General features: G+C 39.8%; 1 protein-coding gene across 1 annotated transcript in view; it reads right to left on the bottom strand.

Moving 5' to 3' along the window:
- GLIS3 (GLIS family zinc finger 3) overlaps positions 1–26,636 on the bottom strand; it is a gene marked incomplete at both ends in the record, with an annotated part of 507,055 nt that overhangs the window by 58,387 nt on the left and 422,032 nt on the right. The window contains one exon of the mRNA XM_079706423.1: positions 7,950–8,091. Within this exon, the coding sequence (XP_079562549.1) occupies positions 7,950–8,091 (142 nt within the window). The remainder of the gene's footprint in view (positions 1–7,949; positions 8,092–26,636) is intronic.

The following is a 26,636-nucleotide window of genomic DNA, read 5'->3' as shown; positions in this document are numbered from 1 at the left end:
CAGTAACCTTACCATCATTTTACAAAGAGGAAAGGTAACCTCCCCAAACTAAACATTCAGTGAGTGGAGAGGCAGGACTGGGGCTCAGATTTAGCCCCACATTCTTTCTATCATAGCACACTGGCCTATTAACAACAAAAACAAACAAAAAAATGGTGTTATATTTGAATACACAAACACTGGTATCCATCAACACAGGATTTTGTGATTCTGGGTGCATTGCCACCCAAGTGAATCAGTGGGCTTCTGATTCCAGTTTGTTTTTCTCTAGAGACCTACAGTAGAATTTTAAAAATGCTATGTGAACTACTGGGCAAATTACTGAAATATAAAATATAAAGGACTGTATTTTACTTTTCTTTTATTCTACTAAACGATGCTTATTAAATTTACAATTTGTTTAGGCTTCCATATTTTCCCCATTCCTTAAACAATGGGAATGGTGGGAAATTTTTGGCACCTGTTTCCTATCTGCTTTGCAGAGTCATAATATATATTTTTCTAGTATTTGGATAAAAGTAATAATATTAACTATAGATGCTGAACACTTACTGTGTACTAGGCACTGTTCTGAGCACTCTTATATCATTTAATGTATGTCAGATCAGTAACTTATCTCAGTAAGAGGGAAATAAATTTGACTTAGAGGAAGAAGTAACATTTCCACTTATAAATGTTCTATTTGAGCATAGATTGGCTACACAGTGATCAGGGGGCTTGTACAAAATGTGGCCAGTAATGTGACTTAAGAAAAGAGATGCTAAGTATTGCCTATCCTTACTTTTGTGTAGATATGACCCCCAACTGTCTTAACACTTCAGAACTATGGAACCTAGATCATTATTTACCAATTGCAAAATCTCCTGGGGCAGCTGATGCAATTCATTTTCATGAAGTGCGTCCATTTCTCAGAAAACTTGATAAGCATCCCTGTGAACCTGTCTGAGAAGCAAACTCTTATGCATGCTGATGAGAGTTTATCCCCTTTTCTTTTCAATAATGAATGCAGGTGTTAATTCACATATAACTTATAGTTGGCCCTCAGTATCCGCAGTCGTCTCCGCAGTTCCTCCACATCCAAGAATTCAACCAACCACAGACTGTGCAGTATGGCAGTATTTACTATTTTAAAATGTCCATGTATAAATGCAGCAACACAGTTTGAACCTGCATTGTTCAAGGATCACCTGGGTAGTTTACTTTCTGCAGTCTCTCCTATAACGTGGGAATAGACCTTTTTATTAAATCCCCAGAGAAAGGTTCCATGAAGATAATAAATCCCCGGCTTTTTAGGATGTGGCTAGGTGTTAACAGATCTTTAGGGTAGGACTCAGCTCTGAAATCAGAGATGATGAGAGTCAAAGCAGAAGTCAGATGTGAGCAGCTAAGTTCACTAAGAGAGAACAGGATTGGAGTCCAAGAAGCTAAACTCAGGTAGCAACTAGAAACAATGTCATGAAAGTGAGGCTAGAGCGGCCTCGAAACTTAGGTAGGAAAATTAAGACCCCAAGGAGGCAGCTGTAACTTCTGATGGATCAATGCCTACTGTTAGAGAAGCGTTAATGGTTCAAGACATGGCCAGGGCACCTGAAAGGAGCAGATAATCCTCTGACAATATTGAGGAAGACACTATAAAAGTCAGTCTTTGGAGTCAGTGCTGTTGGTGGCCTGGAATGGGTCAATTCCACAAAATCCTCTTTATACAATGCCTGCAATATGCTCCCTTATTACTGTTAACAGCAAAACATGACAAGTAATATTGAAGCTAATGCAGTAATGTCCTTCACTTTAGAGGTTTATGCTATTCCTAACATCCATTTTCAGTGCTCATACAAATGAAAAAAATGAACTTTCACTGTGGCTACAAACACCTTGAAAATGTCCAGTTTCTTTTTTGTTTATTCTTCACATGAAAGAGACATAACTACCTCTATCCCTCTTTCCTTGGAGCAGAAAGTCAGAACTTTGGACCCAGAAGTTTGGCCCATAACTTCCTAATCACAAAAGCTACTAGCTCCTCGTTCCACAAATTCTATCCTGAATTCTATCTTGCCATCTGTCTGCTTCCTAAGACCTACCTGGGGTACACGTCAAAGTAGATCCAACCTTTCCTTCCCACACCCCATCTGAGTGCCAACAAAATAACATAAAATGAGAGAAAGGAGAAATATTGTATAAAGACAATGAACACTTTGCCCAGTGAGAACACAACTATAATCATCCAGCTTCACTACCTTCCTCTCCTCCTCCATAAGGTGTGGAATTGTTTTTGCTCACCCACAAAAATATTCTTACAGCAAAAACGTGTACATATTATATAATTGAATAATTCAGCTTAATCTTGTGTGAAAAACTAACATGAATACAAGGGAATAAGTGGATATGGAAAACTGAAGCACCAAATTAGGCGGCCTGTAAACATATAAAGTCACTAACATTAGCTGCATACATACAAATGTGCCTTGTGCTGGCTGGGAATCAGAATTTAATTTTCTTTAGTTGGGTGGCTATAAGATCTTATTCTTAACCAAAATATGAGCAGTGCCATTATAACTCTGGTGTGGGAGGACACGCTTAATATCGATCTATAGGGTCACTATAATAAGAAACAGAAATATACACTGCAGGGCATTTTGCTCCCCACTATTTGATTCTGTTTTATTATCTTTGTAATTATTTAATTGTAAGTACCAGAGCAGCATTATTCCATTTATCATTATAAATATATAGTATATCAGCAATATCATAAAATTCCCTTTTGTGGACAGAGTTCCATCATGCTGTTTTCACATGATAAATTTGCTTCATTTTTAAATACTTCTTTTTTTGTTTCAGCTTCACTGAGGTATAACCGACATATAAAATTGTAAGATATTTAAAGTGTATATCGTGGTGATTTGCTATATGTATTCATTGTGAAAGGATTCCCCCCATCTAGTTAATTAGGGGCATTCTTATTTTAACTCCACCAGTCAAAATTCGGATCATGTTTTGCTAAAAGTCACATTCCCACACTTTATGATCCCGGAGCAATGGTTTACAAAGTATGGTCCCTGGACCAGCAACACCCAGTGTCACCTGAGAACTTATTAGAAATACCTGGCAAAAAATTCAAATTCTGTGACTCACTCAGACCTACTGAATCAGAAATTCTGGGGGTGGGGCCCAGCAGCCTATTCTCATAAGTCTTTCAGGTGACATAATGCATACTAAAGGACGGGCTCAGGGGCAGGGAGGGCTAAATCTATAGGTTAAAGCTATCAGTGTCTACAACAGAGAAGGATGAGGCTTGCTCCTACCCTCACCGATCCAATGCAATCTGTGGACAAACCACAGACACAAGAGACGTTACAAAAACAATGCAAGATTTTGACAGCAGTTCAAGGCAACATCAAAGAGACTTGACAATGACTTTATTGTCGAATGTTTCCCTTTAAATCCTTTCTGTAACCCCAGTATCTGCCTCCTTCTTGGTGTTGGCCCATTAGTGTTGGTCCAACACCAATTCCAAATTGTTCTGTCCCTTTTTCACCTCTTGTGCATTCTAAACAAAGCAGTGCTTTTGAAAATAATGCAATTAATAACGATTGCATTTTTTACAGTGCACTATGCCTTCTTAAGGACTTTTACACAGATCATGTTATTTGATCTTCACAATTCTCCTATAAAGTTTAACCTATTGGGAAACTTGTGTGCCAATTTAGAACCTTCTAATAAAGTCCCTGAATTAACAACCAGTTTTTGAGAATAGACTATATGAGGCACATTTATATGAAACTATTTCTAGCCCCTGCAACTCTGTAAGCTGTCCCAAGATAGCAAATATACTCAACTCAAGAATGTAGAAAATGCATTAAAACATATACCATGCATTAAAATGAAACATTAACTATTACATTAAAATGAAACATTAGCTATTTCTTGAAGTATGCTAAATACTGTATGAAACATTACATTAAAATGAAACATTAACTATTTCTTTAAGTATGCTAAATATTGTATGGATTTAATACAGTGCTATATATTAAAAAAGTGATGATATTATTTTAAAAAAGTGATGATATTGTAAGAGAGAAGCTTTCATTTTCCAGTAACGAGGTGAAGGGAAGGGAACGACAATACAGTCATCCCTCAGTATCCTTGGGGGATTGCTTCCAGGAACCCCCTGCAAATACCAAAATCCTTGGATGCTGAAGTCCCTCTGCATTCTTGAGTTCTGCATCTGAAGATACGGAGGACCGACTATTACACGGCTTCAAAAATTCCTGCCCTAAACAAGTCTTTGATTTTTTTCTACAATGCCCTATGATATCTGAACATAACACATTTTTTTCTCCTGAAAAATCTAGTTACATTCAAAATTGGGATAATTCAATAGGACTTATAAGCTCTAAAACATCATTATTTTATAACCCAATAGAAGTGGTAACAATAAAATCCCCCCCATTCTTGCAGATTTCCTTGTTCCAGTTGCATTAGCTCTTTACCTCATGGGTGGTGTCTGTGGGACTCAAATATTTCAACCACACTGGCCTCTATGATGTCTTCATGGCTAAGGGCATTTGCAAAGGCCATGTTTTATTGAGTCTGTAGTACAGTTTCAGTTTGGAGGGAGACGTAATTTTTATGATCACTCATGGGGCAGAAATTCTTCCCCAGAGCATGCTTTGTTACTGAATGGACTCTCTGCCAAGACCAGGCACTGGTCCAGGCTGCCCATGATATTGCAGACTCACTAATTATAGGTTTATCCACTTTATTAGCTCATTGAGGGCACTGATGGGAAGATCTACACAGGCATTTAGGCTTGAGTGTGGCATTCAAACCTTGATCTACTGGCTATGAAATACTCCTCTCTCAGATTACCAGATAAATCACCTAAATTTACAGGCTGGCCTGGGGCATTATCTATCTGGGTTACAGAACTTCTGAACAAAAGCACAGAAAATAGAAGTGAGCCATCCTTGAGAATTATTCATCACTGCCCTGGCCTCCCTGTTAGATCACAAAATTACTCTCAGGTTAACCCAGGAGCAGGGGTGGGGAGCCCTGGGTTTTTCAGAATAGTAGACAGGTAAACACCTCAATTTAAAATCTTCCTCAGTGTGACCTCAAGTAATATTTGGCTGCTTTAACCTGGGGCACTATTTTCTTCCAAAGAAATAAAAGTCTTTTCGTGCAATCCTTTCCAATCAAACTCTGTCTTATCAACTGAAAAGTTTGTTTCAATAAGGGAAGCCAATACGTTAGGAGACTTGCAAGACTTGTATGTGTCAGAACTGCCACCTTCCCTATTCACCTTAATGCTCTGTAAACTATTCCTACCTTGGAATCTTACAAATCACTGTCTCCTAGCCACTAAAAATTTCCATTTCAAAAGCATGACTTCTTCAAACCACAAGTCCCCAGTCATTGTAGCTTCTAAAAAATCATGATGTTCATGCTAAACTATTTTTGATCCTTTGCACCCATATACACTCAACAGGTTTCCATCAAAATATTTTTATGATAAATCAATTTACTAGCACTTATAGGTATAAGTTCTCGACAATCTTTAAATAAATATTTTCTTGATTTTGTATAATAGAATGTTAAGGGAACGACTCCAAAATCTTTTTGCCATTTAGCCAACTCTTAATCTTCATCAAATTACCTTAACACTTCAGATTTTACATTTAACTAATTGATGAACAGCTTCCTTTTCTTTTGGCATTTTTTCCTGTTTGGCTTCTTTCCATCAGTCTTTAGCACAGGTTTGAAACTGGTGTGAACATGCACTGCTGGTAACTGAATTTCTAGAACTATAAAAGGAAGGCTTAAAATTTTTGTTTTAGTTTTCCATTGCCTTGTTCTGCTCTGTTTGTTGCCTACTCAGCAAAACAGAGAACATAATCAACTAAAAAAAAAAAAAAAAAAAGTCAAGAGCAAAGAAAGTAAAATAGAGCCTGAAGGAAGCAGGAATAAAGAAAGAAGCAGGGCAGATAAACTTTCATACTTAAAAGCTAACTGGAGAAGTAAAATTCTAGGAACAAAGTTAAGCAAGATGGCCACCTGCCTGTTTCCAATATTCCCAGAGCCACAGAAAATTCAAGTCAATGTGAAGATGCTCTGTTGACGCCGTGGTAACCTAGGCTCCTCGTCTGCTCTGGCAGCTCGCCTGCCACAGTTAGAGGCTCAAAGCTAACAGCTTGTTTTGAAGATCAAATGCAGAAAAGCATCATGAACAAAAAGAGGAATTCTGTCTGGAATGACAAAGCCATTTCAAACTAAACCTCTAAAAAAACTTTAACAATACTACCAGACATCCAAAAGCACATATCAAGACAAATGTGACTCCTAAGTTTTGAAAGTGAGCCATATACTGTATGCCACATACAGCAAAGGTACTAATGTTTTTCATAGACAAAGATATCATGGCTTCCCAAATCCATTTCCAAGAAGTTTAAATGCAACAAGACCAGCCCATCACCATAAACTATTTTTTTATATTGGATGTTGGGTCATTTTTCAATCAATTCTGGTTAGCTCTTACTCTCTAATTGCTGGGTTCCAGCTATTTATAATAATAAGATCATGGATTTATGGACTAAATAAGTAGGGAAATGCCCTAAAGGCTGTTTTAAACTGATTGCTAATTTAATGTGCTAGAATAAATGTTCATATATCAAATGTTTGGCAAATCAAACGGACATATGTGCAAACAAAAGCTAGTCACACTTTTTCATGTATATATCTAATATTTGGGTGCTGGTAACATTGTACATTGGCATATTTCATGTGCTATGTGTACCTGCACCCAAAATCTCTGTCAGATTTGGTCAGCCTTTCAAATAAGTTTTAATCTAATCTCCTATGGTCTCAAAAAGTTGAGGCTTTGTTTTCTCCAAGAATAAGTACCCAAAGCAATTGATAAAGGGCTACCAACACTGGGACAACATTAAGGATGTCTTGATGACTGACCCTCTTGAAATATTTGCTTAATGCCTTTTCCCCTGAATTTGGATCAGCTGAGAACTATGAAGTTTAAAAAGTTATACAAGCTTGTCTTTCTCCTATTCCACTGTTATGCATCAGTAAATTCTTCATTCTTTACGGCTTATTAGGACTTTTAAAAAGAAAAAGCCATCTGCTGCCAAAACCTGGCTCTGGAACCAGATGGAGTGGGAGAAGAATTTGTAATTCACAGAAAACAGAAAATTCCCATTGTCTGGAATGTGGAGCTGGTGGGACTTTTGCTTTCATGTTCATAGCATGACAGTAAGAGCTTTCCATATATGAGGATGACTAACCAATCATGTTTGCACAAGTATATCACCATTATAGAGAGTAGAAAATGCACAAAAATCCAGGCTAAGAAAGTAAATGAAAAAAATAACATCCTTATTGCATATTAATCCTTTCTCATTTTTCACTGCATACATAACATTTTTCTAGATGTAGAGTCATCTATTATTCAAACCTAGGCAGAAGGAAGCTATTCTGGGAGTGCCATCCCAACCCTCCTCCCCCAGTGGTTGACAAACATTAATGGACATTCTTACAAGTTGATTTACTGAGGTGAAATTTTTTCTTAAGAGACCTGGGGCTTCCTTTTACAATGCAAAGACAGCAATGTTCCATTAGGGGAAACATTTCCTTTGAGTCTAAATCAAATTAATAAATTTAAGATACCTGGGAGGGTTGGGTACACTGAACTTTTGGCAGCAGTCCAGAACCTAAAGAGTTAATGCATTATTTTACTTTGTTTCTTTATGAGAAAAAACAGTCTGCTGCCAAACCCAGCTCAGGAATCAAATGCGGAGGACAGGAGCAGGATAATTTGCAGTCTACTGATAAAGTGAAATACAGATGATCTCAGAAGCATTTTTATGTGTGCATTTCCATTAACCAAAGTGAAGGGCCTAGAGAAGGGTAGTTGATGTGGTTGGGTCTGCCTTTGCTGACATTACCTGTATAGAGGTCAGGCCCGGGCCCTGGGGAGCATCCCACCGCCCTATCAGCAGCATCTCGTGGGGAAGTGGCGGGCTGCAGGGGCTGCACGGTGAGGCAATCTGTGAGCAGGTCAGGATGGAGCTCTGCACTGGACCGCAGCTAAGAGAAGGAGAAAACAGAAGACAGATGGAAAAGGAAGGCTATTCCTTGGAATACTTTTCTGGAAAGGCTATCATGCTGTAAGGCTCAGGCAATTCAGTCCACAAATATTTATCAAGCAACAACTACAGGTTAGGCATGGGACTTACAGAGTCAATAAAAGGGTCAGCTTTCTAATTCCAATAACACCTGGCAGGTGTTTCAGGAAAAATGTGGCTAGAGGCAGATTTTACTTCAGTCCTTGATATTCCCACTTCTGGGAACCCAACTTCCTATTATATTTTCTTTCATTTGCTCTGTATCCTATCAGAACTTGTAGTGATAACAAAAACAAACTCAAGTGTATTTAGTCTATATTGTAAAGTGCGCTTTTTCTTTTAGTTTTTTTTTTTGTTGTTGTTATACAGCAGGTTCTTGTTAGTTACCTATTTTATACATATTAGTGTATATATGTCAATCCCAATCTCACAATTCATCCCACCACCACCTCCCCCTCCGTAAAGTGCTTTTAAAATACAGAGATACTATCATGAAAATATCTTAGAGATAATTAAGAATGTCCATTGAGGGGCTTCCCTGGTGGCACAGTGGTTGAGAGTCCGCCTGCAGACGCAGGGGATACGGGTTCGTGCCCCGGTCCGGGAAGATCCCACATGCCGCGGAGCGGCTGGGCCCGTGAGCCATGGCCGCTGAGCCTGTGCATCCGGAGCCTGTGCTCCGCAACGGGAGAGGCCACATCAGTGAGAGGCCCACGTACCGCAAAAAAAAAAAAAAAAAAAAAAAAAAGAATGTCCATTGAGATTTGACACCTGTAGATTTTACATGAGAGGAAAATACACAAGTTAAATTTTAAAATATTATGGAACATGGTAACAAGAAAAACCAAAGTCATTACAAGCAACAAACTATCCCAACAGTAAGTCACATTAAAAAATTAGACTTTATTTTATCACAATAACAAAATTAATTCTTTGTATATTAAAGAGTCATAAAAATGGCAGAATAAAGTACGGGTGCAAAGTTATCCAATTTCTTTATGAAAAAGAATTTTATAAGTGTAATTTGAATTGAAAAAAATCACAATGGAAGATTTAGTTACATAAAAATACCAACCTTCTGTTTGTCTAAAAACATAATATCTTCAAAAATCTAGAAATATATTTCTTACAGATATTGCAAATAGTTATCTTCAGTGTTTAAAGAGAACATATAAATCGATTTTGTCTTCATCAGGATAAAACTAACTCTTTAGATACAGGGCTTGAGTATACTTATTCATTCAACAATTATTTATTGAGCATTAGACACTCTTCTAGACTCTAGAGATACTGTCTTATGGAACTTATACCCTACAGGGGAAGCGGATGATGAACAGTAAAATATATGCCATAGAAGATGGTGATAAATGCTATAGAGAAGAGTGATTCAGAGAAGGGAGACAGTGAGTAGGGATGAGGGATGGCAACCTGAGACAGTGGGATCAGAGAAAGTCTGTTGGAGATGGCACTGGTAAAAAGCCTTGATAGAAGTGAGGGAGTGAGCTCTGCAGACATATGGGGGAAGAACCTGTTGCTCTGTGGTGTGCCTGGATTATCTGAGGGATAGTAAGGCGAAGAGGAAGGAGTTTGGGGCTTGGAGTAGAGAAATAGAAAACAGCCGAGATGTAAGTGGGGGAGAAAGGAAGCAAGTTAAGTGTCCCTCTCTGTCTTCCTCCCAGATGAGGAGACCAGAAAAGGGCCTTCCAGATCATTTAAAGATCCTAAACATTCCCTAGTCCAGGAATTATCAAATGAGTGAGGAGGGAGGCACACAGCAGAATCTCCTGGGAGGCGACTGACTCACTATGCAGCCCTTGACATGAACAAAAATTTTTAAAAAGGAGAAATAGAAATGAAAATAAACATAAACAATGTTCGGCACAATTGTAAAGAAATTCAATGCTAAACTTTTTTTAAAAAACTTATCTATTTTATATTTGGTAGTGTATATATGTCCATGCCATTCTCTCACTTCGTCCCAGCTTACCCTTCCCCCTCCCCGTGTCCTCAAGTCCATTCTCTACGTCTGCATCTTTATTCCTGTCCCGCCCCTAGGTTCTTCAGAACCTTTTTTATTTTTTTTTTAGATTCCATATATACGTGTTAGCATACAGTATTTGTTTTTCTCTTTCTGACTCACTTCACTTTGTATGACAGACTCTAGGTCCATCCACCTCACTAGTGGGAAGCAGCTGCAATGCACGGGGAGATCAGCTCAGTGCTTTGTGACCACCTAGAGGGGTGGGATAGGGAGTGTGGGAGGGAGACGCAAGAGGGAGGGGATATGGGGATATATGTATACATATAGCTGATTCACTTTGTTATACAGCAGAAACTAACACACCATTGTAAAGCAGTTATACTCCAATAAAGATGTTAAAATAAATAAATAAATATTCTACATATTAAAAAAAGAACTTATCAAATTATCCAAAACTTTAAAAAAGAAGTAGTTGTAGTAAAGGTAGAGTGAGAGAAGCATTCTTAAACACTGCTGGGTGGAGTGTATACTGTTTCAAACTTTCCAAACGGTACTTGGGAATACTTTTTTCAAGACCCATAACTGAAATCATTTGTTCTTAGAATTCGCCTTAAGGAAATAGCCAGAAAGGTGAAGGAAGATTTATACCCAGTGCTCTAGTTTGATATATACATTATTGTTACATTAATTTGATGGAATATTATGCAACCACTAAAATGATGTTGATGAATATAAAAGCAAAACACAAAATTATGTATACAAAATGATAACAATTACATTAAAACAAAGACAAAATACTGTAAGGAAAATGTAATCCAATATTAAAAGTGATTTTTGTTCTTAGCAGCAATATCATGAATTTATTTCCTCTGTTTTCTTTTTATCCTTTCCTCTGTTTTCCAAATTTTCTACATTCCAATGACGTGTTAGAGCTGGCTTGCACCAATCCAAGAATACCAATTGTGTGTACTTTTTCCAAACTTTACTTGCAGTGATGTCATATTGATAGCTTGAAATTGGTCATGGTGATAACATTTACACTAAGGAAATTGACAAATGCTACAAACTGGGGCTTTTTCATCTGGAAAGCTGGTTGTTAAACACTATGAGCACACCACCGACAATGACTCTGATCAGAAAGAAAAACATACACACAGGTACAAAACGTCAGTAAGTTACTATTTAGAGAGCAGTATTTCTTGGAACTGAAAAAGCTTCATGAAGAGACAAACACATGTCCAGGTCTTAGTCCAAGAATATGAAAAGGGCACAGTGACCCTAAGTATAGGGAAGAAGCGTTTAACACATGTAGTGAACAAGACATAATTTCCTCAGCTTAGCCATATTGGAATGTCTGACCAAGACTATCTGAGTTAATGCCTAACCCTCTCAGGGGCTTTGGAAGGTATGTTTGTTATTTTGGTACTAACCTAACACATGCCACGTAAGAAAAACTGGAAAAAAATCAAGGCTTAGAATGAGTTCTGGTGATCACTTTTAATTTATCTTTCATCGTTAAAATGTGATCTGGGGCCCACATGTTCTACTAAGAGTAGACATGAACATCTCTCTGCTTTCTATTACCAACTATTCTAGGGTTTTACAGATATGAGTACTGATGAGGTCTTTCTAAGGAATTTCACTGCCATGGTTACTCCTGGATCCAAAGGCAGGCAATTCTTCCTTAGCTGTGACAAGTATTCATGTGTTCCAAGAGTGTGATTCCATACAGCTCTGTGGTGAGAGTTAATTTGTTTTTCTCTGGGACTAGACATGGTTCTAGAAAGTGCTTCTTAAACTAAATAAGCCTTGAGGACCTTTTTTTTTTTTTTTGCAGAAGGTCCTCAAGGACCTTATGCAAAATTTCCGAAGGAGGGCCATATGCATAGAAATGCAGTAATGATTTGCAAATTTAGTATCCCTCTCTCCTTCCCAGATTATTAGACCAGGAAAAGGCCTTCCGGATCATTTAAGGCTCTTAAACATTCTCGAGTCCAGGAATTGTCAAATGGATGAAGCAGGAGGCACACAGCAGAATCTCCTGGGAGGGATATCTTTCAATATACTATGGTTTTATATTTGGAGTAAGAAACCCAATTATTTATATAAAACAACATCTTCTTAGCTCCTAGGAATATAAAAAAGAAAGAGGAAACTTCTTCAATGGGGGATGGTCTCTAACTGTGGTTTTCAAATCTGAACACGCATCAGAATCATCTGCAGGCTCCAATGCAGAGCTAATGATCCATTGGGTCTGCAGTTCATTTCTGGAAAGTTCCCAGGTCATGATAATGCTGTTATCTGGGAACCAGACTTTGGAACCACTAAGAATCCTGATGAGAAGATTCTCTAAGAATCCTGATTATAGAAGAGCTGTGATTTTTCTGGTTATGAGAAGAGGAAATGAATTGTAGAAATAAGGAATTACAAAAACCAAATTGTCCTTATAACATGAACCTCATGTAACCATTTCTTATTATGTCTCCCTTCAGACCTCATAATAATAAATGGTTACATGAAGTTCATTTCTTAATAACAATTTGGATTTTTACCCTTTCACAGGGATAAAAAAGGTTAAAAAATTTCAATCCATTTTAATACCTTCCCTTAGAGGACAACAAGGACTTGCCCTTTATGGAGACTTTACTGCTCTTTATAGAAAGAAATGGAATTTGAATAACCACTGCCCCTGCCCCACTCATCAGCTCATCTATTTTAAGGGGCTGTTGTGTTGCACAACACCAGGGATGTTTATTCATATTGCAATCTATGTGAATGGCACCCCTTGAGTTGTTCAACTCAGCTGCCCTAACCACACCCTATTAGTTCCTGAGTAGCACTGCCCTTCTTTATCCTTCTCTTTCATTCACTGAATAAGTATTTCTTGGGTCTCAACCATATGCCAGACACTGTTTTAGGGGCTTGAAATACATTCGTAATCAAAACACACAAAGATCCCTACTGAGGAGTTTACGTTCTAGAGGAGGGAGTAAACAGTAAATAAATGAACTAAATAAGTAAGTTGTATAGAAGGTGGTAAGTGCTATGGAAAAAAGAAAAAAGGAGAAGGGTAGGTGGGATTGTTATGTTGGGGAGAACTGTGGTCTTGTTGAGAAGAGATTCAAGCAAAGACTTGAAGGAACTGAGGAAATTAGCTAAGTACATAACAAGGGGAAGAGAGTTCTAGAATTAAGAGGCCAGCGAGGCTGGAGTGGGGTGTGACCTAGAGAGAGAAGTAGGAGATAAGTTCTGAGAGGTGAGGTGGGGGCAGAGCCAGATCACAGGACCCTGCAGCACTCAGTTAGGACTTTGGCTTTTAGTCTTAGTACGGCAGGAAACCCTTATAGGGTCTTCACCATCTGCTTCCTGGGAGGCTCATTTCATCCCCTATTATCTATAGCCTCATAGGCACTGTGTCTCCCTTTCTTTGAGAGTCCATATGAGTTGTAGGGTATGGATACACTGACAGTTAGTTTTGTGTCAACGAGGCTGTACTATAGTACCCAATTATTCAATTGAACATTAGGTGTTGCTGGGAAGGAATTCTGTAGATAGGGTTAACATCTACAGCTAGCTGACTTTAAGTAAAGGAGATTATTTTCTATAACCTGGGTGGGCCTCATCTAATCTGTGGGAGCAAAAACCTAAGGTTTACCTGAAAAAGAAGAAATTCTTCCTTTGGACTGGAGCATTAGCTCCTGCCAGAGTTTCCAGCCTGTGGGCCTGCCTGACAGATTTCTGACTTGCCAGTTCCCACAACTGAGTAAGCCAATTCCTTGCAATCTATCAATCTCTCTCTCTCTATCTGTATCTATAGATATGGATATAGATATAGATACATACATATAGATATCTCCTACTGGTTCTGCTTGTCTGGAGAAGCATGACTGATACAGATCCTATTAGAATGCACTTTGAAAGACACGACCATATGATGATTATTTCCAATCAGCAAGGAAAAGAGGATCATGCACATAAATTCCACAGGAAACGGCTGGATGTACAGAGTCACCATGACACAGTTTTAAAGACTGCATTCCATTTCAATAAACATATATGGAATCCATGTAGTGTACTTGACACTGTGTGCCTCATAGCAACCCTAAGAGGCACACACTATTGTGATTGCCATTTTAGAGATGAGAAAGTTGGAATGACACATCCGGTAAAGGTCAGACTTGGATTTGGGTGTCAGAATCCTAAACCAGGCTCTTCAAAGTTACACTATACTGCCTCAAGAAATAACCCACCCCCAACTTCCTCCTTTCCTGTACCACATCACATACATTCATACACTTCCTTCTTCCTCTTAGGACTTTTAAGTATTTTAGCCAGGAGACTGTCATTCAGATTGGTCTAGTTGGGGAAAGAGCAAAAGGTCCCTAGGTTCTCCAGAAAAGTTCCTGGAATATCTCATTATCACTGTGTAGATTCTGACACCATGCCCTTGAGGGAAAGGGGTCTTTGTTGGAGTAGAGACAGAGAAACAAAAAGTACCACTGTTTGGTTTTCATTTCCCCTTCCCCAGAGGCTTGTCACCTGGTTCAGTCCTGGGCCAGTACTATGAATATCTGCAGTTGGGAAAAATAAAGCATGGCACCCAACATTCCTTAAGATCTGCATCCTAAGCACATGCAGAGTGGCCTCAGGGCCCCTGAAAGGAGATGATCTTAATCCAGGGGCATCCTGACCTCAGTACTCCTCTCCAAAAGAGGACATCTTACTTCTCTCTCTCCTGAGTCTCTGACTCCATGCTCCTCCCTTGGGTCCTCTTCCCCTTCCCATCCCTTCCCTGATGTTCTCTTTGGCCCTCACTCCTGTTTCTGTGGAGCTCAGCCAGACTTCGTGGGGATGACGCTCGTATCTCCATGCTTTTAGACGAGGGGTCAAGGAAGGCCTCTGGGAGGAGAGGACATTATGGACCGTGACCTGAATGAAGTGAGAGAGGCAAGATGGTAGAAAGAGCATTTTATGTGGACGGAACAGAAAGGAAAGAAGTCTAAAGAGGGAACAGGCTGATGGGTTCTAAAAACAACCACCTGGAGAGGAGGGAGCAAGGGAGCAATGGGAAAGATGTGGCTCATGGGGTTGGAGAAATAGCCAGAGTCAGGTTGTGTCCAGCCTTCAATACCGGGAGGTTTAGCATAGTAATCCCTCAGTATCCAGGGGCACTGGCTCCAGGATCCCTGTGGATACCTACCAAAATCCACGTATGCTCAAGTTCCTTACATAAAATAGTGCAGTATTTGCATATAACCTATGTACATCCTCCCATATACTTTAAATCATCTCTAGATTACTTATAATACCCAATAAAATGAAAATGCTATGTAAATAGCTGCAGGCACATAAAACATTCAAGTTTTGCTTTCTGGAGCTTTCTGGAATTTTTTCCCGGTATTTTTTTTTTTTTTTTTTTTTGCGGTACGTGGGCCTCTCACTGTTGTGGCCTCTCCTGTTGCGGAGCACAGGCTCCAGACGCGCAGGCTCAGCAGCCACGGCTCACGGGCCCAGCCGCTCCGTGGCACGTGGGATCTTCCCGGACCGGGGCACGAACCCATGTCCCCTGCATCGGCAGGCGGACTCTCAACCGCTGCGCCACCAGGGAAGCCCTCCACGTATTTTTGACCCGTGGTTGGTTGAATCCAGAGATGCGGAACATGAGGATACCGAGGGCAGGCTGATTTCATTGTGACAGCAACTAATGGGAGGCTGTGAGCAGGAAAGCAACTGGTTTGTCTTATAATGCGAAGAGATAACTGATTATTGTGTGGAAAACAGACAGTAGGAGGGCAAGAGAGCCCAGTTAGGGGCTATTTCAACAATCCAGATGGGAGATGCTGAAGGCCTAGAGTCAGAGGCGGTGACTTTGTTTTTTTGTTTTTTGTTTTTGGCTGCGTTGGGTCTTCATTGCTGCGCACGGGCTTTCTCTAGTTGCGGTGAGTGGGGGCTACTGTTCATTGCGGTGAGTGGGTTTCTCATTGTGGTGGCTTCTCTTGTTGCAGAGCATGGGCTCTAGGTGTGCAGGCTTCAGTACTTGCAGCATGTGGGCTCAGTAGTTGTGGCTCGCGGGCTCTAGAGCACAGGCTCAGTAGCTGTGGCGCACGGGCTTAGCTGCTCCGCGGCATGTGGGATCTTCTGACCAGGGATCGAACCCGTGTCCCCTGCATTAGCAGGCGGATTCTTAACCACTGTGCCACCAGGGAAGTCCCTGGTGACTTTGTTTTGATGGTGGAGCTGAATGAGGTGTGAAATATGAGAGAAGGAGAGTCAAGGACAGCTCCAAGTTTTGGCCTGAGGAACAGCAAAGGAGAACAGAGGAGTAGGTTGGAGGTAAATCAGCAGATTGGTTTGAGACATGTTAACTCTGAGATTATTCTGGGACATCCTGGTGGAAAGAATCTGCAGGCAGCTGGAATTCAGAGGGCAAGGTTCAGGGAGCACAATACGGGGCTGGAGGGACTTCCCTGGCGGTCCAGTGTTTAAGACTTTGCCTTCCAATGCAGCGGGTGCGGGTTCGATCCTTGGTCGGGGAGCTAAGATCCCACCTGCCTCGAGGCCAAAAAACCAAAACATAAAACAGAAGCAATATTGTAACAAATTCAATAAAGACTTTAAAAATGGTCCACATCAAAAAAAAAAAAAAGGGGGGGGGCTGGACTGCTAATAGTGACTGCTAGGCATTACTTCTCCCTCCATGCCCTCTTCCCTCATCAATCCATACTGGGATTTCAGGCAGACTCTCCTAAAATAGAGTTTATTATGCCATACCCAAGAAACAAATATCCTCTCCTCTCTTAGTACACCAGTCCCAAAAGGCGAAGACAAGAAGAGCTTCTGTGACGTGATTCCACCACATACTAAGGATAGATATTTCCCCCAGGCCTCGACAAAAGCCTCTGCTCCTTTCCTGAGCAATATCTCGCTGTCTGCAAATATCCCATTTATTATGTTGTTCATTCCTCTTGCCTGGAATGGCTTCCCTCCTCTCAGTATAATTCCTCCAAGACCCAGTTTATGGCTCCCTCCTGAATGAAGCCCCTCTGACCAGGTCAGCCCACACGGGGCCCCCAATGGTACAGGGAGAGCTGAAGAGTCTGCTTTCAACAATCCTGCAACCGGACGTACGTTTAAGGCCTTGTTTCTTGTTATGAGTTTAGTCTGCACTATTATAAAGTCCACAAGGACCTGGTTGGCTGACTGCCTTTTAAACTTTCAAAACCCTGCAGCACCTGGCAGGGTGGGACCAGCATCCAGGTAAATCATACAGTGCTAACTGGATTTGTAAGAATGAGACACAATTCTTTATCTAAAGGACTTTACAATCTCTACTGGCCTGTGGATGTGTCTAAAAATACAACGTGGTCGTGTCTTAATTACCTCTCCTGACGGAGAATTTTAAAAGATACAGATAATAGTAGCTATAGCGCAGAGGCTGCTGCTGCTCTGCCAGATCCCCTCTGATCCCTTTGATTAGCTCTGTACTACCCCCTCTCCTCGCTTTGTGTGCCCATCCCCCAGCTTCTGCGTACATTACAGCCAGCAGCTCGCAGACACCCCCCACCAACAGACATATGCGTGGCTAACCAGCTCTGCTTAGCGCCAAAGTGGGACAAACTCTGAAGTGTAAATTATGCTCCAGAGCTCCCTGTAGGATCACCCCCCAACACACACCCCGTTTAGCTTTAGCCCCTTCCCTCATTCCTCTCCTGTATTCTCCTGGGAGCAGTTCTTTAACAACTCACAGGCACCTGAATCCTTGGCTCACAGCCTGCTTCTGGGAGCACCCAATTTAGCAAAGGCCCCCAAATTCTTTTTATTTGCCTCAGGAATGCAGAGAGCCAATCAGCAGCACTCATAAGATGCTCAGACATACATTGTTCCTTTTTCTTCAGTTCCTGCTCTGCCCACACACCAGCAGTATAGTAACTAGATGTGTAATGAAAGTGGGGTATTCTGGGCCATTATGGATAATACTAAAAGCATAATTGTGGAGTCTAAATTAAAAACAAAACCCTAATTTACAAGAATAATTAGCATTCAAAACAGCCTCAGATATCACTGGGGCCAAACCTCTGTCTTATGCACTGTTGCCCTACAGAAACCCCAGTAGGTGGCTCTCAGACTCTGCTTGTTTCCCTATAGTAACAGGCAACTTACTTCCCTATCTTGGCAGTTAGCTTTAATTTTAGACAGTCACAATTGTCAGGAATTTTATTGCATATTGAGTCCTGATCTAGCTCTCAGCAACTATTAGGATTGCATGTGTCCTTCTATTCATAAACCTGCAGTAAGGCTCATGAACATACTAGAAAGAAATGAGACATCTCTGAGTCTCAGAAACCAACCTGCAAATCTTCGAATGTTAATGATCCTGATCATTAATGACCCATTTTAGGGCTTAATTTCTTGGCCTATCCAGGTGCAAGTAAACAAATTGGCTCCTTAGCTTCTGTACAATCTGTCATTATGAAATATTTGCTCTAAATGATAGTTTTTCAACGTTAATAGTGAAATCACGCATCAAGTCTTGACAAGGTTCCCGCATTTGGAAACTTGAGCTGCTTCCCTAACAATGCAGGGCTTTTTTTCTAATATCTAAAAACGAGGCACCGTCAATTGTGATTTGTATTTGTTTTTTGTTCAAGACTATTCTGTTAATGTTTATAAGCTCTTGAAACAAGAGACGGAAATTCTACTCCCATCATTTTCCCATTTCAGATATGATTGAATAATCGTCCAAGATTAAGTGAGTCAAGTGGAAATAATTAGGAAAGGGAAAAAGGCCCAGATTCTTCAATTTTCAGTTCCATTACATTTTATTCCAAGAGCAAAGGCATTCTGTTAGGCTGAAGCAAGACATACTTCCAAAGAAAACGAGGCACAATCAAAGGCCTTTGTTTTCCCTTTCTCCAATGAGCGTCCTCTATCTGGGCTGTGATGTCTATACATCACCTTGCAGGGATTCCTTTGTTCTCCAGAAATCAAATGCCACCAAAATATGTTTCTGAAGAAACTCAGCCAGAAGGAAAGACAAATAGCATTTTTTTCAAGAGGGTTAAGGTTTAGTACCAGAACATTCTCATCAAGCATTCTCTATGACACTTTGAGCAATGTGGATCTTGGGGAATTAACTCACTGCCAAAAGGCTTAAAAATAATTACAATGAATTAACCTATTATATTAATTACAATTAATTCCCAGTTGAATCTAAAAATTCTCTCTCTAGGGATTCCTCAGCACTGACATTTATGAAGTGGCTTTGGCATATCATAGGTAATTAATCTCCAACAATCTGCTGTCAAATTCATTTCCTTTGGGAATGACCAATTTGCAAAGAAGGAAAGAAATGAGAACGAAGACTTAGAAAAATGTTATTGGAAGAAAACTCTTCGGGAACAAGGGGTACTGTCCAATTGGACACCCTGAATTTCTATAAGAGGAAGTAGTTATTTGGTTAGCACTGACTCCAAAGGCCAAACATTTTATCTATAGCTACTTAAAGAACATGCCAAAATATTTGAATAAATACACATACCAGGGTATATCTCAATAAGAGACATGAAAAATCAACTTCTATATAGATACAACAAAACTACTGGTTATTTAGTAAAAAATGGTGATTGATGGGGAACTGTTCACAGAAAGAGAATTTCAGAGTAAAAAGGAACCAGAGTCCAGTAATGCTATGCACCAGTGCGATAGCAGTGCTGTCCAACAGAACTCTCTCAGATGATAGAAAAGTTCTGTACTGTACTAATTGGTAGATACTAGTCACATGTGATTAATAAACACTTGATAGTAGCTAGTGCAACTGAGGAATGAAACATTATTTTATTTTAATCCAATTTTAATTAATTTAAATTTAAATGTAGGGTACTGAACTGCCCAACATTACCGCATATCTTGGTGGCAGCTCAGCCTTTGTCTAAATCCCTTCGATGACAGGGAACTCACTTCCTTACAACTCATTGCACTCCACTGTTAAATAGGTCTAATCATTAGAAAGGTTTGCCTCAAGTTGATCTGTAGTCTGCCTCCCATAATTTCTACTCACTGGAGTTTATTTCTCCCCTCTTCCCCCAGACCACACAGAATAACTTTGCTTGTGGTCTACTTTATATTTCTTTTAATATTTAAGAAGCCTCAAAATGCAACAGTGTCACAGAATTTCAGCCCTAAAAGGGGCAGTAGTTTACTTTCTTTGTCAGCCCTCCCTTAGCAGTTTTTTCTCCAGGCTGAATATCTTTAGTTTTTAATATAGACAAGAGTAATCTCAGGTAGGAGGAGATCGGGCCTCTTAGTTTGACAAACTGGTTCAACTACTGGGTGATCCAGAGCAGATATATTGACTTGCCTGAGTTTAGTCCCCCTTTTGTAAAATAAAGATGATACCACTGAGCTACCTTGGTTGCTTTAAGAAATAAATTAGATAAGGTTGAGAAAGTGCTTGAAACCATGTTTGGTTCACAGAAGTCACTTACCTAAAATGTCAGTCCCTGCTTTCTCATGTAGCATATTATTCCATTCACCACACCAATTACTCTTAACACTGGACCTCACTGCATGTGTAAATGTGCAAATGATATACCAATACTAATATAGTGAACTAGCTGTGTGACCAAGAGAGAGTGTAACAGAACAAACACATCCCTTGTTCTAGATGTTCTACCTCCATCAATTCAACCTAAAAGAATCAATAGATTTTTAAAGTCCATGTTACATTATTCATTCATTCATTCATTCCATTTTTTGAATCTCTTACTGTGTTCCCCAAACTATGCTAGGCCTAGAAGATAAAGTTATGCCCAAGATAACCTGGTTTCCTGCCCTCATGGAGTTTATAGTGTGGCTAAAATAAAACATGCCATTAAGTAAAATTTCTAGATCTCTTTTCAAATGTGATGCTCTTTATTTCTGATGGCTCTTTATATTCAGAAGCTAACTTTTTACATCTCCATTGTCATTTGGTGGTACAGAAGCTCTTGGCTGCATTTCATTTGACTCTGTCACTCAGCTGGCTACCACGTTCCCCACTTCGGGGCCATTTACAAACTTGATGAAAATATCCTCTGGCATCAAAGATGGTATTAGGGCTTCCCTGGTGGCGCAGTGGTTAAGAATCTGCCTGCCAATGCAGGGGACATGGGTTCAAGCCCTGGCCCGGGAAGGTCCCACATGCTGCGGAGCAAGCCCATGCACCACATCCACTGAGCCTGCGCTCTAGAGCCCACAAGCCGAAACTACTGAGCCCATGTGCCACAACTACTTAAGCCCGTGGGCCTAGAGCCCGTGCTCTGCAACAAGAGAAGCCACCGCAATGAGAAACCGCACACCGGACCAAAGAGTAGCTCCCGCTCGCCGCAACTAGAGAAAGCTGCGCACAGCAATGAAGAACCAAAGCAGCCAAAAACAAATAAATAAAATAAATAATTTTTAAAAAGATGGTATTAAATGATGATGTTAAATCTCTAAACAAGAGTGAGTTATCGCTGAAAAACAGCCCATGCTCTATTGATATTAACAGCTATTAACAGACACTTAAATAATAGTTTAGCATATGGGCCATGAAAAATAAGAGTGTGGGCTCTGGACTCAAAATACCTGGATTTGAGCTTTTGTACCCTTACTTATGAAATGTTAGACAACTGTTAACAAGTAGTTTAACATTTCTTTAGCTCAGCTTCCTCTGTTCAATGTGGGTAGTTTATAAGGTGGTTGTTGGGGATAACAGATAACATGAGATAATAAATTATTTCATCAATAATGGTATACAGTCAACGTTCAACACATGTAACTACCATTTCTATTCTTACATTTTCCCCATTAATATCCAGTGTGGAAACATTACAACACTGTATAACATGCACCTTTATTTTCTTTCTTCTCCCATCCATCTTTAGTTATTTTTCTCTTTCTTTTTATCATACCATAATATGGCAATAAGACAAAGGGAAAAGAACGGAGACTTTGGGGTCTAGTAGATGCAAGTTCAAATTTCAGCTCTGCTACCTACTAACACGTGGCCTTTGGCAAGATATTTAACCTTGAAAGGCTTCAGTACCATCCTCTGTAGAATGGTGGTGACAACACCAACACTGTGGGGTAATTACAGGATTACATGAGATGACCTACAGAAAGTGGCTAGTGTAGTACATAGTTAATTTTTTTTTTTTTTTTTTTTTTGCTCAAGAAGAGAAGCTATTATAATTGTTAAGAGTGATACTTGTTAGAACCCCCTGTCGTCTTGCTTAGCCTCATAAATAGAGTCTGGGGCCAAAGAGTGCCTTATTCAAGACATTAGCACAGTTTTCACAGATGAATATCACTCTGAAATTATTCTATCTCAGAAGAATGTAGCTAGCTTTTACTCAATTTTCTAATTGGACTTTTCCCAAAATATATTAGAAATCAAAACCAACAACAAAACATTTTCAGAACACTTTGGGGGATGTTAATACTTACCTAGATGCCCTGTTTACCAAAATCTGTACCACTATCTAGCTCTCCTGGACAGAGTTGGAGAATTGAGGTTCAAAAGTACGTTGAAATCATAAAGGCATACAGGTTGGATTTTCTGCATTGTTTACATTTGTAAAAACACCATTTTCCTCCTAAGTCAATATTATTCTAAAATTGACACCAAGAATCCTACATTTTGTTTTCTGACTGGAAAATGATATACAAATGAACATAATTAAAGGTAGATTCAAACTTCATTTGGAGGAACATCTAAAAGGCAGAACATTAAACTGAAGGATGGATTCTTTTTTAAGACAAACACAGAAATATCAACATGGAATTTCACATGGCATGAAAAACATCCTCCTTCACCCTTTGGGGCCTGGTTATGAGGTTGTAAAGACTCAAGAAGAAGGGTTTCTTCTCTCATAGCTTCATAAATTCCTCCTGACACCAGCTCATTGCCCTAATGTGATGACACACATTCCATCCCATCCAGTCAACTGTAGCATTTTTCTTTCTATTCAAGTATGCTCAAGGTTTAATTAAAGCAACCAGCTATCTAGTAATTACTTCCCCCGTCCATCTTACCAGCTCCTTATTGTGTCCCTTTGAATTGATTTCTGACTACAACCCCTGCCGATGCTATAGTTTAGGAGGAGTGGGGAGAGACTAACTGCAGAAGTTATTTTTTCCTTCCTTTCATTTAATTAAAACAGATTGTCTGAAAAAGATTTAAGGCTGATTTTCACGTATATCGGTGTTTGGACAATTTTCAAATGCCTACTTCTAAAAGCTGAAGGCTGTAACTTCAAAGGAGAGCACTTGCTTTCTGTTTAATTTTCCCCAAGCACACTGCTGACAGCATTACCCCCACCCCCGCTCCAAAGCCCTTTAGTGACTCTCTAGCAAGCACTACCTACCCCCAAACTCACCAGCTTTAACTTAACAGGTGGGCTCTCCCCTAGCTGTGTGCTTTCGTGTCCCATGCCTCATGTCACACAGAGCCAACATGCTCTCCTCTATAACCCTTGTTCATTCTCATTCATGTCTTATGCTGTACTTCTGGTCACAAGCTTCCCTTATCTGGAGTCCCCCTTACTCCAGACTCTGCATATCTATAACACATTCTGCATATTCTTCAAGGTCCAATTCAATGTCACCTCTTCCTCAAAGTTGTCCCACATCTTTCCTTTCCAAAGTAATTTCTTCCTTTTTAGGCATTCCAATAGCAATTTATCTGTATCACTGTAATAGTATTGTGTTTTTCTATATTCTATAATACTTACTTATACATTACATGTGTGTGTGTCACAGAAGATAAAAAGTGTCCTTGTAAACAGAAACCATGTCTGTTTAATCATATAAGCTAAAACAGTGCTTCTTTTCACATTAAAGGTCCTCTATAAGTATTTGGGGAAATGTGTGAACAAATAAAGGAATGAATAACAAATGAATCAATAGCTGCTAAGGATTCATTAATCCATGCTTATCCTTTAGGGTAGCTCCTAAAGGCAGATAAAATCATGTCTTCATTGCAATACAAAAGGAAAAAAAGAGTGAGGCAGTTTAAGCATGCCGAAATTATCAACTGAGAATAAAACAGGAACTAGACAAGTGAAATCTTTTTTTGTTTTAAACATCTTTATTGGAGTATAATTGCTTTACAATGGTGTGTTAGTTTCTGCTTTATAACAAAATGAATCAGTTATACATATACATATGTTCCCATACCTCTTCCCTCTTGCGTCTCCCTCCCTCCCACCCTCCCTCTCCCACCCCTCTAGGTGGTCACAAAGCACCTGAGCTGAACTCCGAGTGCTATGTGGCTGCTTCCCACTAGCTATCTATTTTACATTTGGTAGTGTATATATGTCCATGCCACTCTCTTGCTTTGTCCCAGCTTACCCTTCCCCCTCCCCGTATCCTCAAGTCCACTCTCCAGTAGGTCTGTGTCTTTATTCCCGTCTTGCCTCTAGACAAGTGAAATCTTAACAGAAGTTTTTTTGTTTTTTCAAGATACTTAGGAAGTTTATTTCCTTATAATGCTCAGTCCCCGTTCATGCCAAATTTCACTAGATAAAAGTATTCACATTTATATGTTGTCTGTTGGAATGTGCAAATGAGGAATTTTTCCAGAAATGCTCATTCATTACATTTGTACTTCCCATTTCTTATTCACCTGGAAGGGCTGGGAACAAATCCAACTTTCTACCTTGCTTTTAAAGATTCACTGTCTAGCATATATTTGACAAGCAGAACAGAAATTTCGAGCCAAGTGGACCCGAAATGACACACTCTAGCGCTCTTTTTGACAATGTACACCGCCAAAAACAAGACCCTCCGTCTTTTGGACCCTGGTTGATTAAGTGGCCAGCCATGTCCCTGGTCTCCCTGGTCACTACTCCACATTCAGGCTTTAATATTATTCCAGGGTCTTTTTCCCACTGAGGTAATGCCAACCAACATAAGAGCTTGCCCCTTGTGTTATTTTCATCAAGGCACAGAAGCATTTTACTGTACGTAACTTCCCCTCTCTCGACTGAGGACTGTATATCTAAGAGTGATGCATGAATCACATAAACTTTTAATGCTTTGGTGAAATGAAGCTCTTCTCTTTGGTCATGGGAAAGGAGGCCTGGTTCAGAGAAGTTCTTTACAGTAAAGCCTGAGACAGGAACTGGACTCTTCCTGAGACTTCCTGTAGTCTCTGCAGCTTCTGCCAAAGTCTTTTTCATGTTTAGAACCTACTATTCCTCCTTTGGACACTGACATTACTTTGTCTTTCTTCTTATCATCCACCCACTGCAATGAACTCCAATTCCCTCTCCGAAAACTTAACTGCACCCCAGAACTGCAGACTAGAAAGCCAAAACTCCAAGGAAAGTATGGAAGGATAACGATGGCTGCCAGTAGCCACTCACAGTGCAAGCATTACATTTCAGAAGCTCTGTCCTAGACTAGGCAAGCCTTGCTGGTTCTGACAGTATGGGAAGAAATGACGGTAGGTCACGATGACGAAGCAGAAACAGGTGTTGTCAATGTTCCATGTTGTCCTCTAAGCTGGAGAACATGATGCTATTTTTCTTCCCCAGATGTCCTGCCACCTGCAGGACTTAGAATGTATGCTTTTGTTTTCAAGGTCTATAAGGAACTCCAAACTCAGTGTTCTGCTGTGTCTAACTCCACTCTCAAATGCTCTAGGCCTCATGTTGCTTATCTGTCATCATTATTAGCACCCCCTTGGGAAGATGTTATTATTGGAAGTGATTTCACATTTGACAACGCAGGGAGCTAGTACAAGTTGTGGCTACTTCAGATCTCTGCAAAGAGTCCTGTGTACTGGTAACTTTTAGTCCAGTAGAAATAAAAAAATACTCATATATATATACACATAAGAAAGGAAGAGTGCCATCAAAAGACATGTCCCCTTTCATCCCCAATAATCCTCCAAAGTAGAACAAGGGAAAATAGATGTGTTGTAGAGTCAAACAACCAACGTTTTAAGCCAGTGTAGGGGGCATATTTTAGGTCTGACTTTAAAGGAAAAAATAATAGATTTTTTATTTTTAAACAGAAATTAACAAGTCAGCAGTGCTCCATGTGAAAGAAAATCTTAGAAACAAAAAAATAGAGACACCAAGAAATAATAATTTATCCTTCTGAGGATTCTGTTTTATTGTCCACAGAAAGTAAAGCCTGTGGTTTTTAGCAGAAATCCAAAGAGTCTGTTGACAATGGAAAGCACACATCTTTGTAAAACTCCCATAGTAATCAAACATCAAGGAAAGGTAGTATGTGAAATACAGGAGACTTAATTTTTCCCTGGTATTTTGAAGATCAAAAGAATATCTCTATTCTACCAACAAGACACCCCCCACCCCCAGTCTTCTACCACCCCACTAGGGGAACCAAGCAAATTCCTTGGTTTCTCATGTCATTACCACAGGCTGAAATGATGTAACAATAACAGCAAGCAGAGGTGTCCCCCTGTGCCAACTCTCTAATCAGTTTCAAAGTATGTTTTGTTGGTTCTCATTGACGGCCCTCAAAAGAACTGGTCA

This window comes from Hyperoodon ampullatus (genome assembly GCF_949752795.1).
Source record: "Hyperoodon ampullatus genome assembly, chromosome: 6".
Taxonomy (NCBI): domain Eukaryota; kingdom Metazoa; phylum Chordata; class Mammalia; order Artiodactyla; family Ziphiidae; genus Hyperoodon; species Hyperoodon ampullatus.
This window is presented reverse-complemented; position numbering and strand designations above follow the sequence as displayed.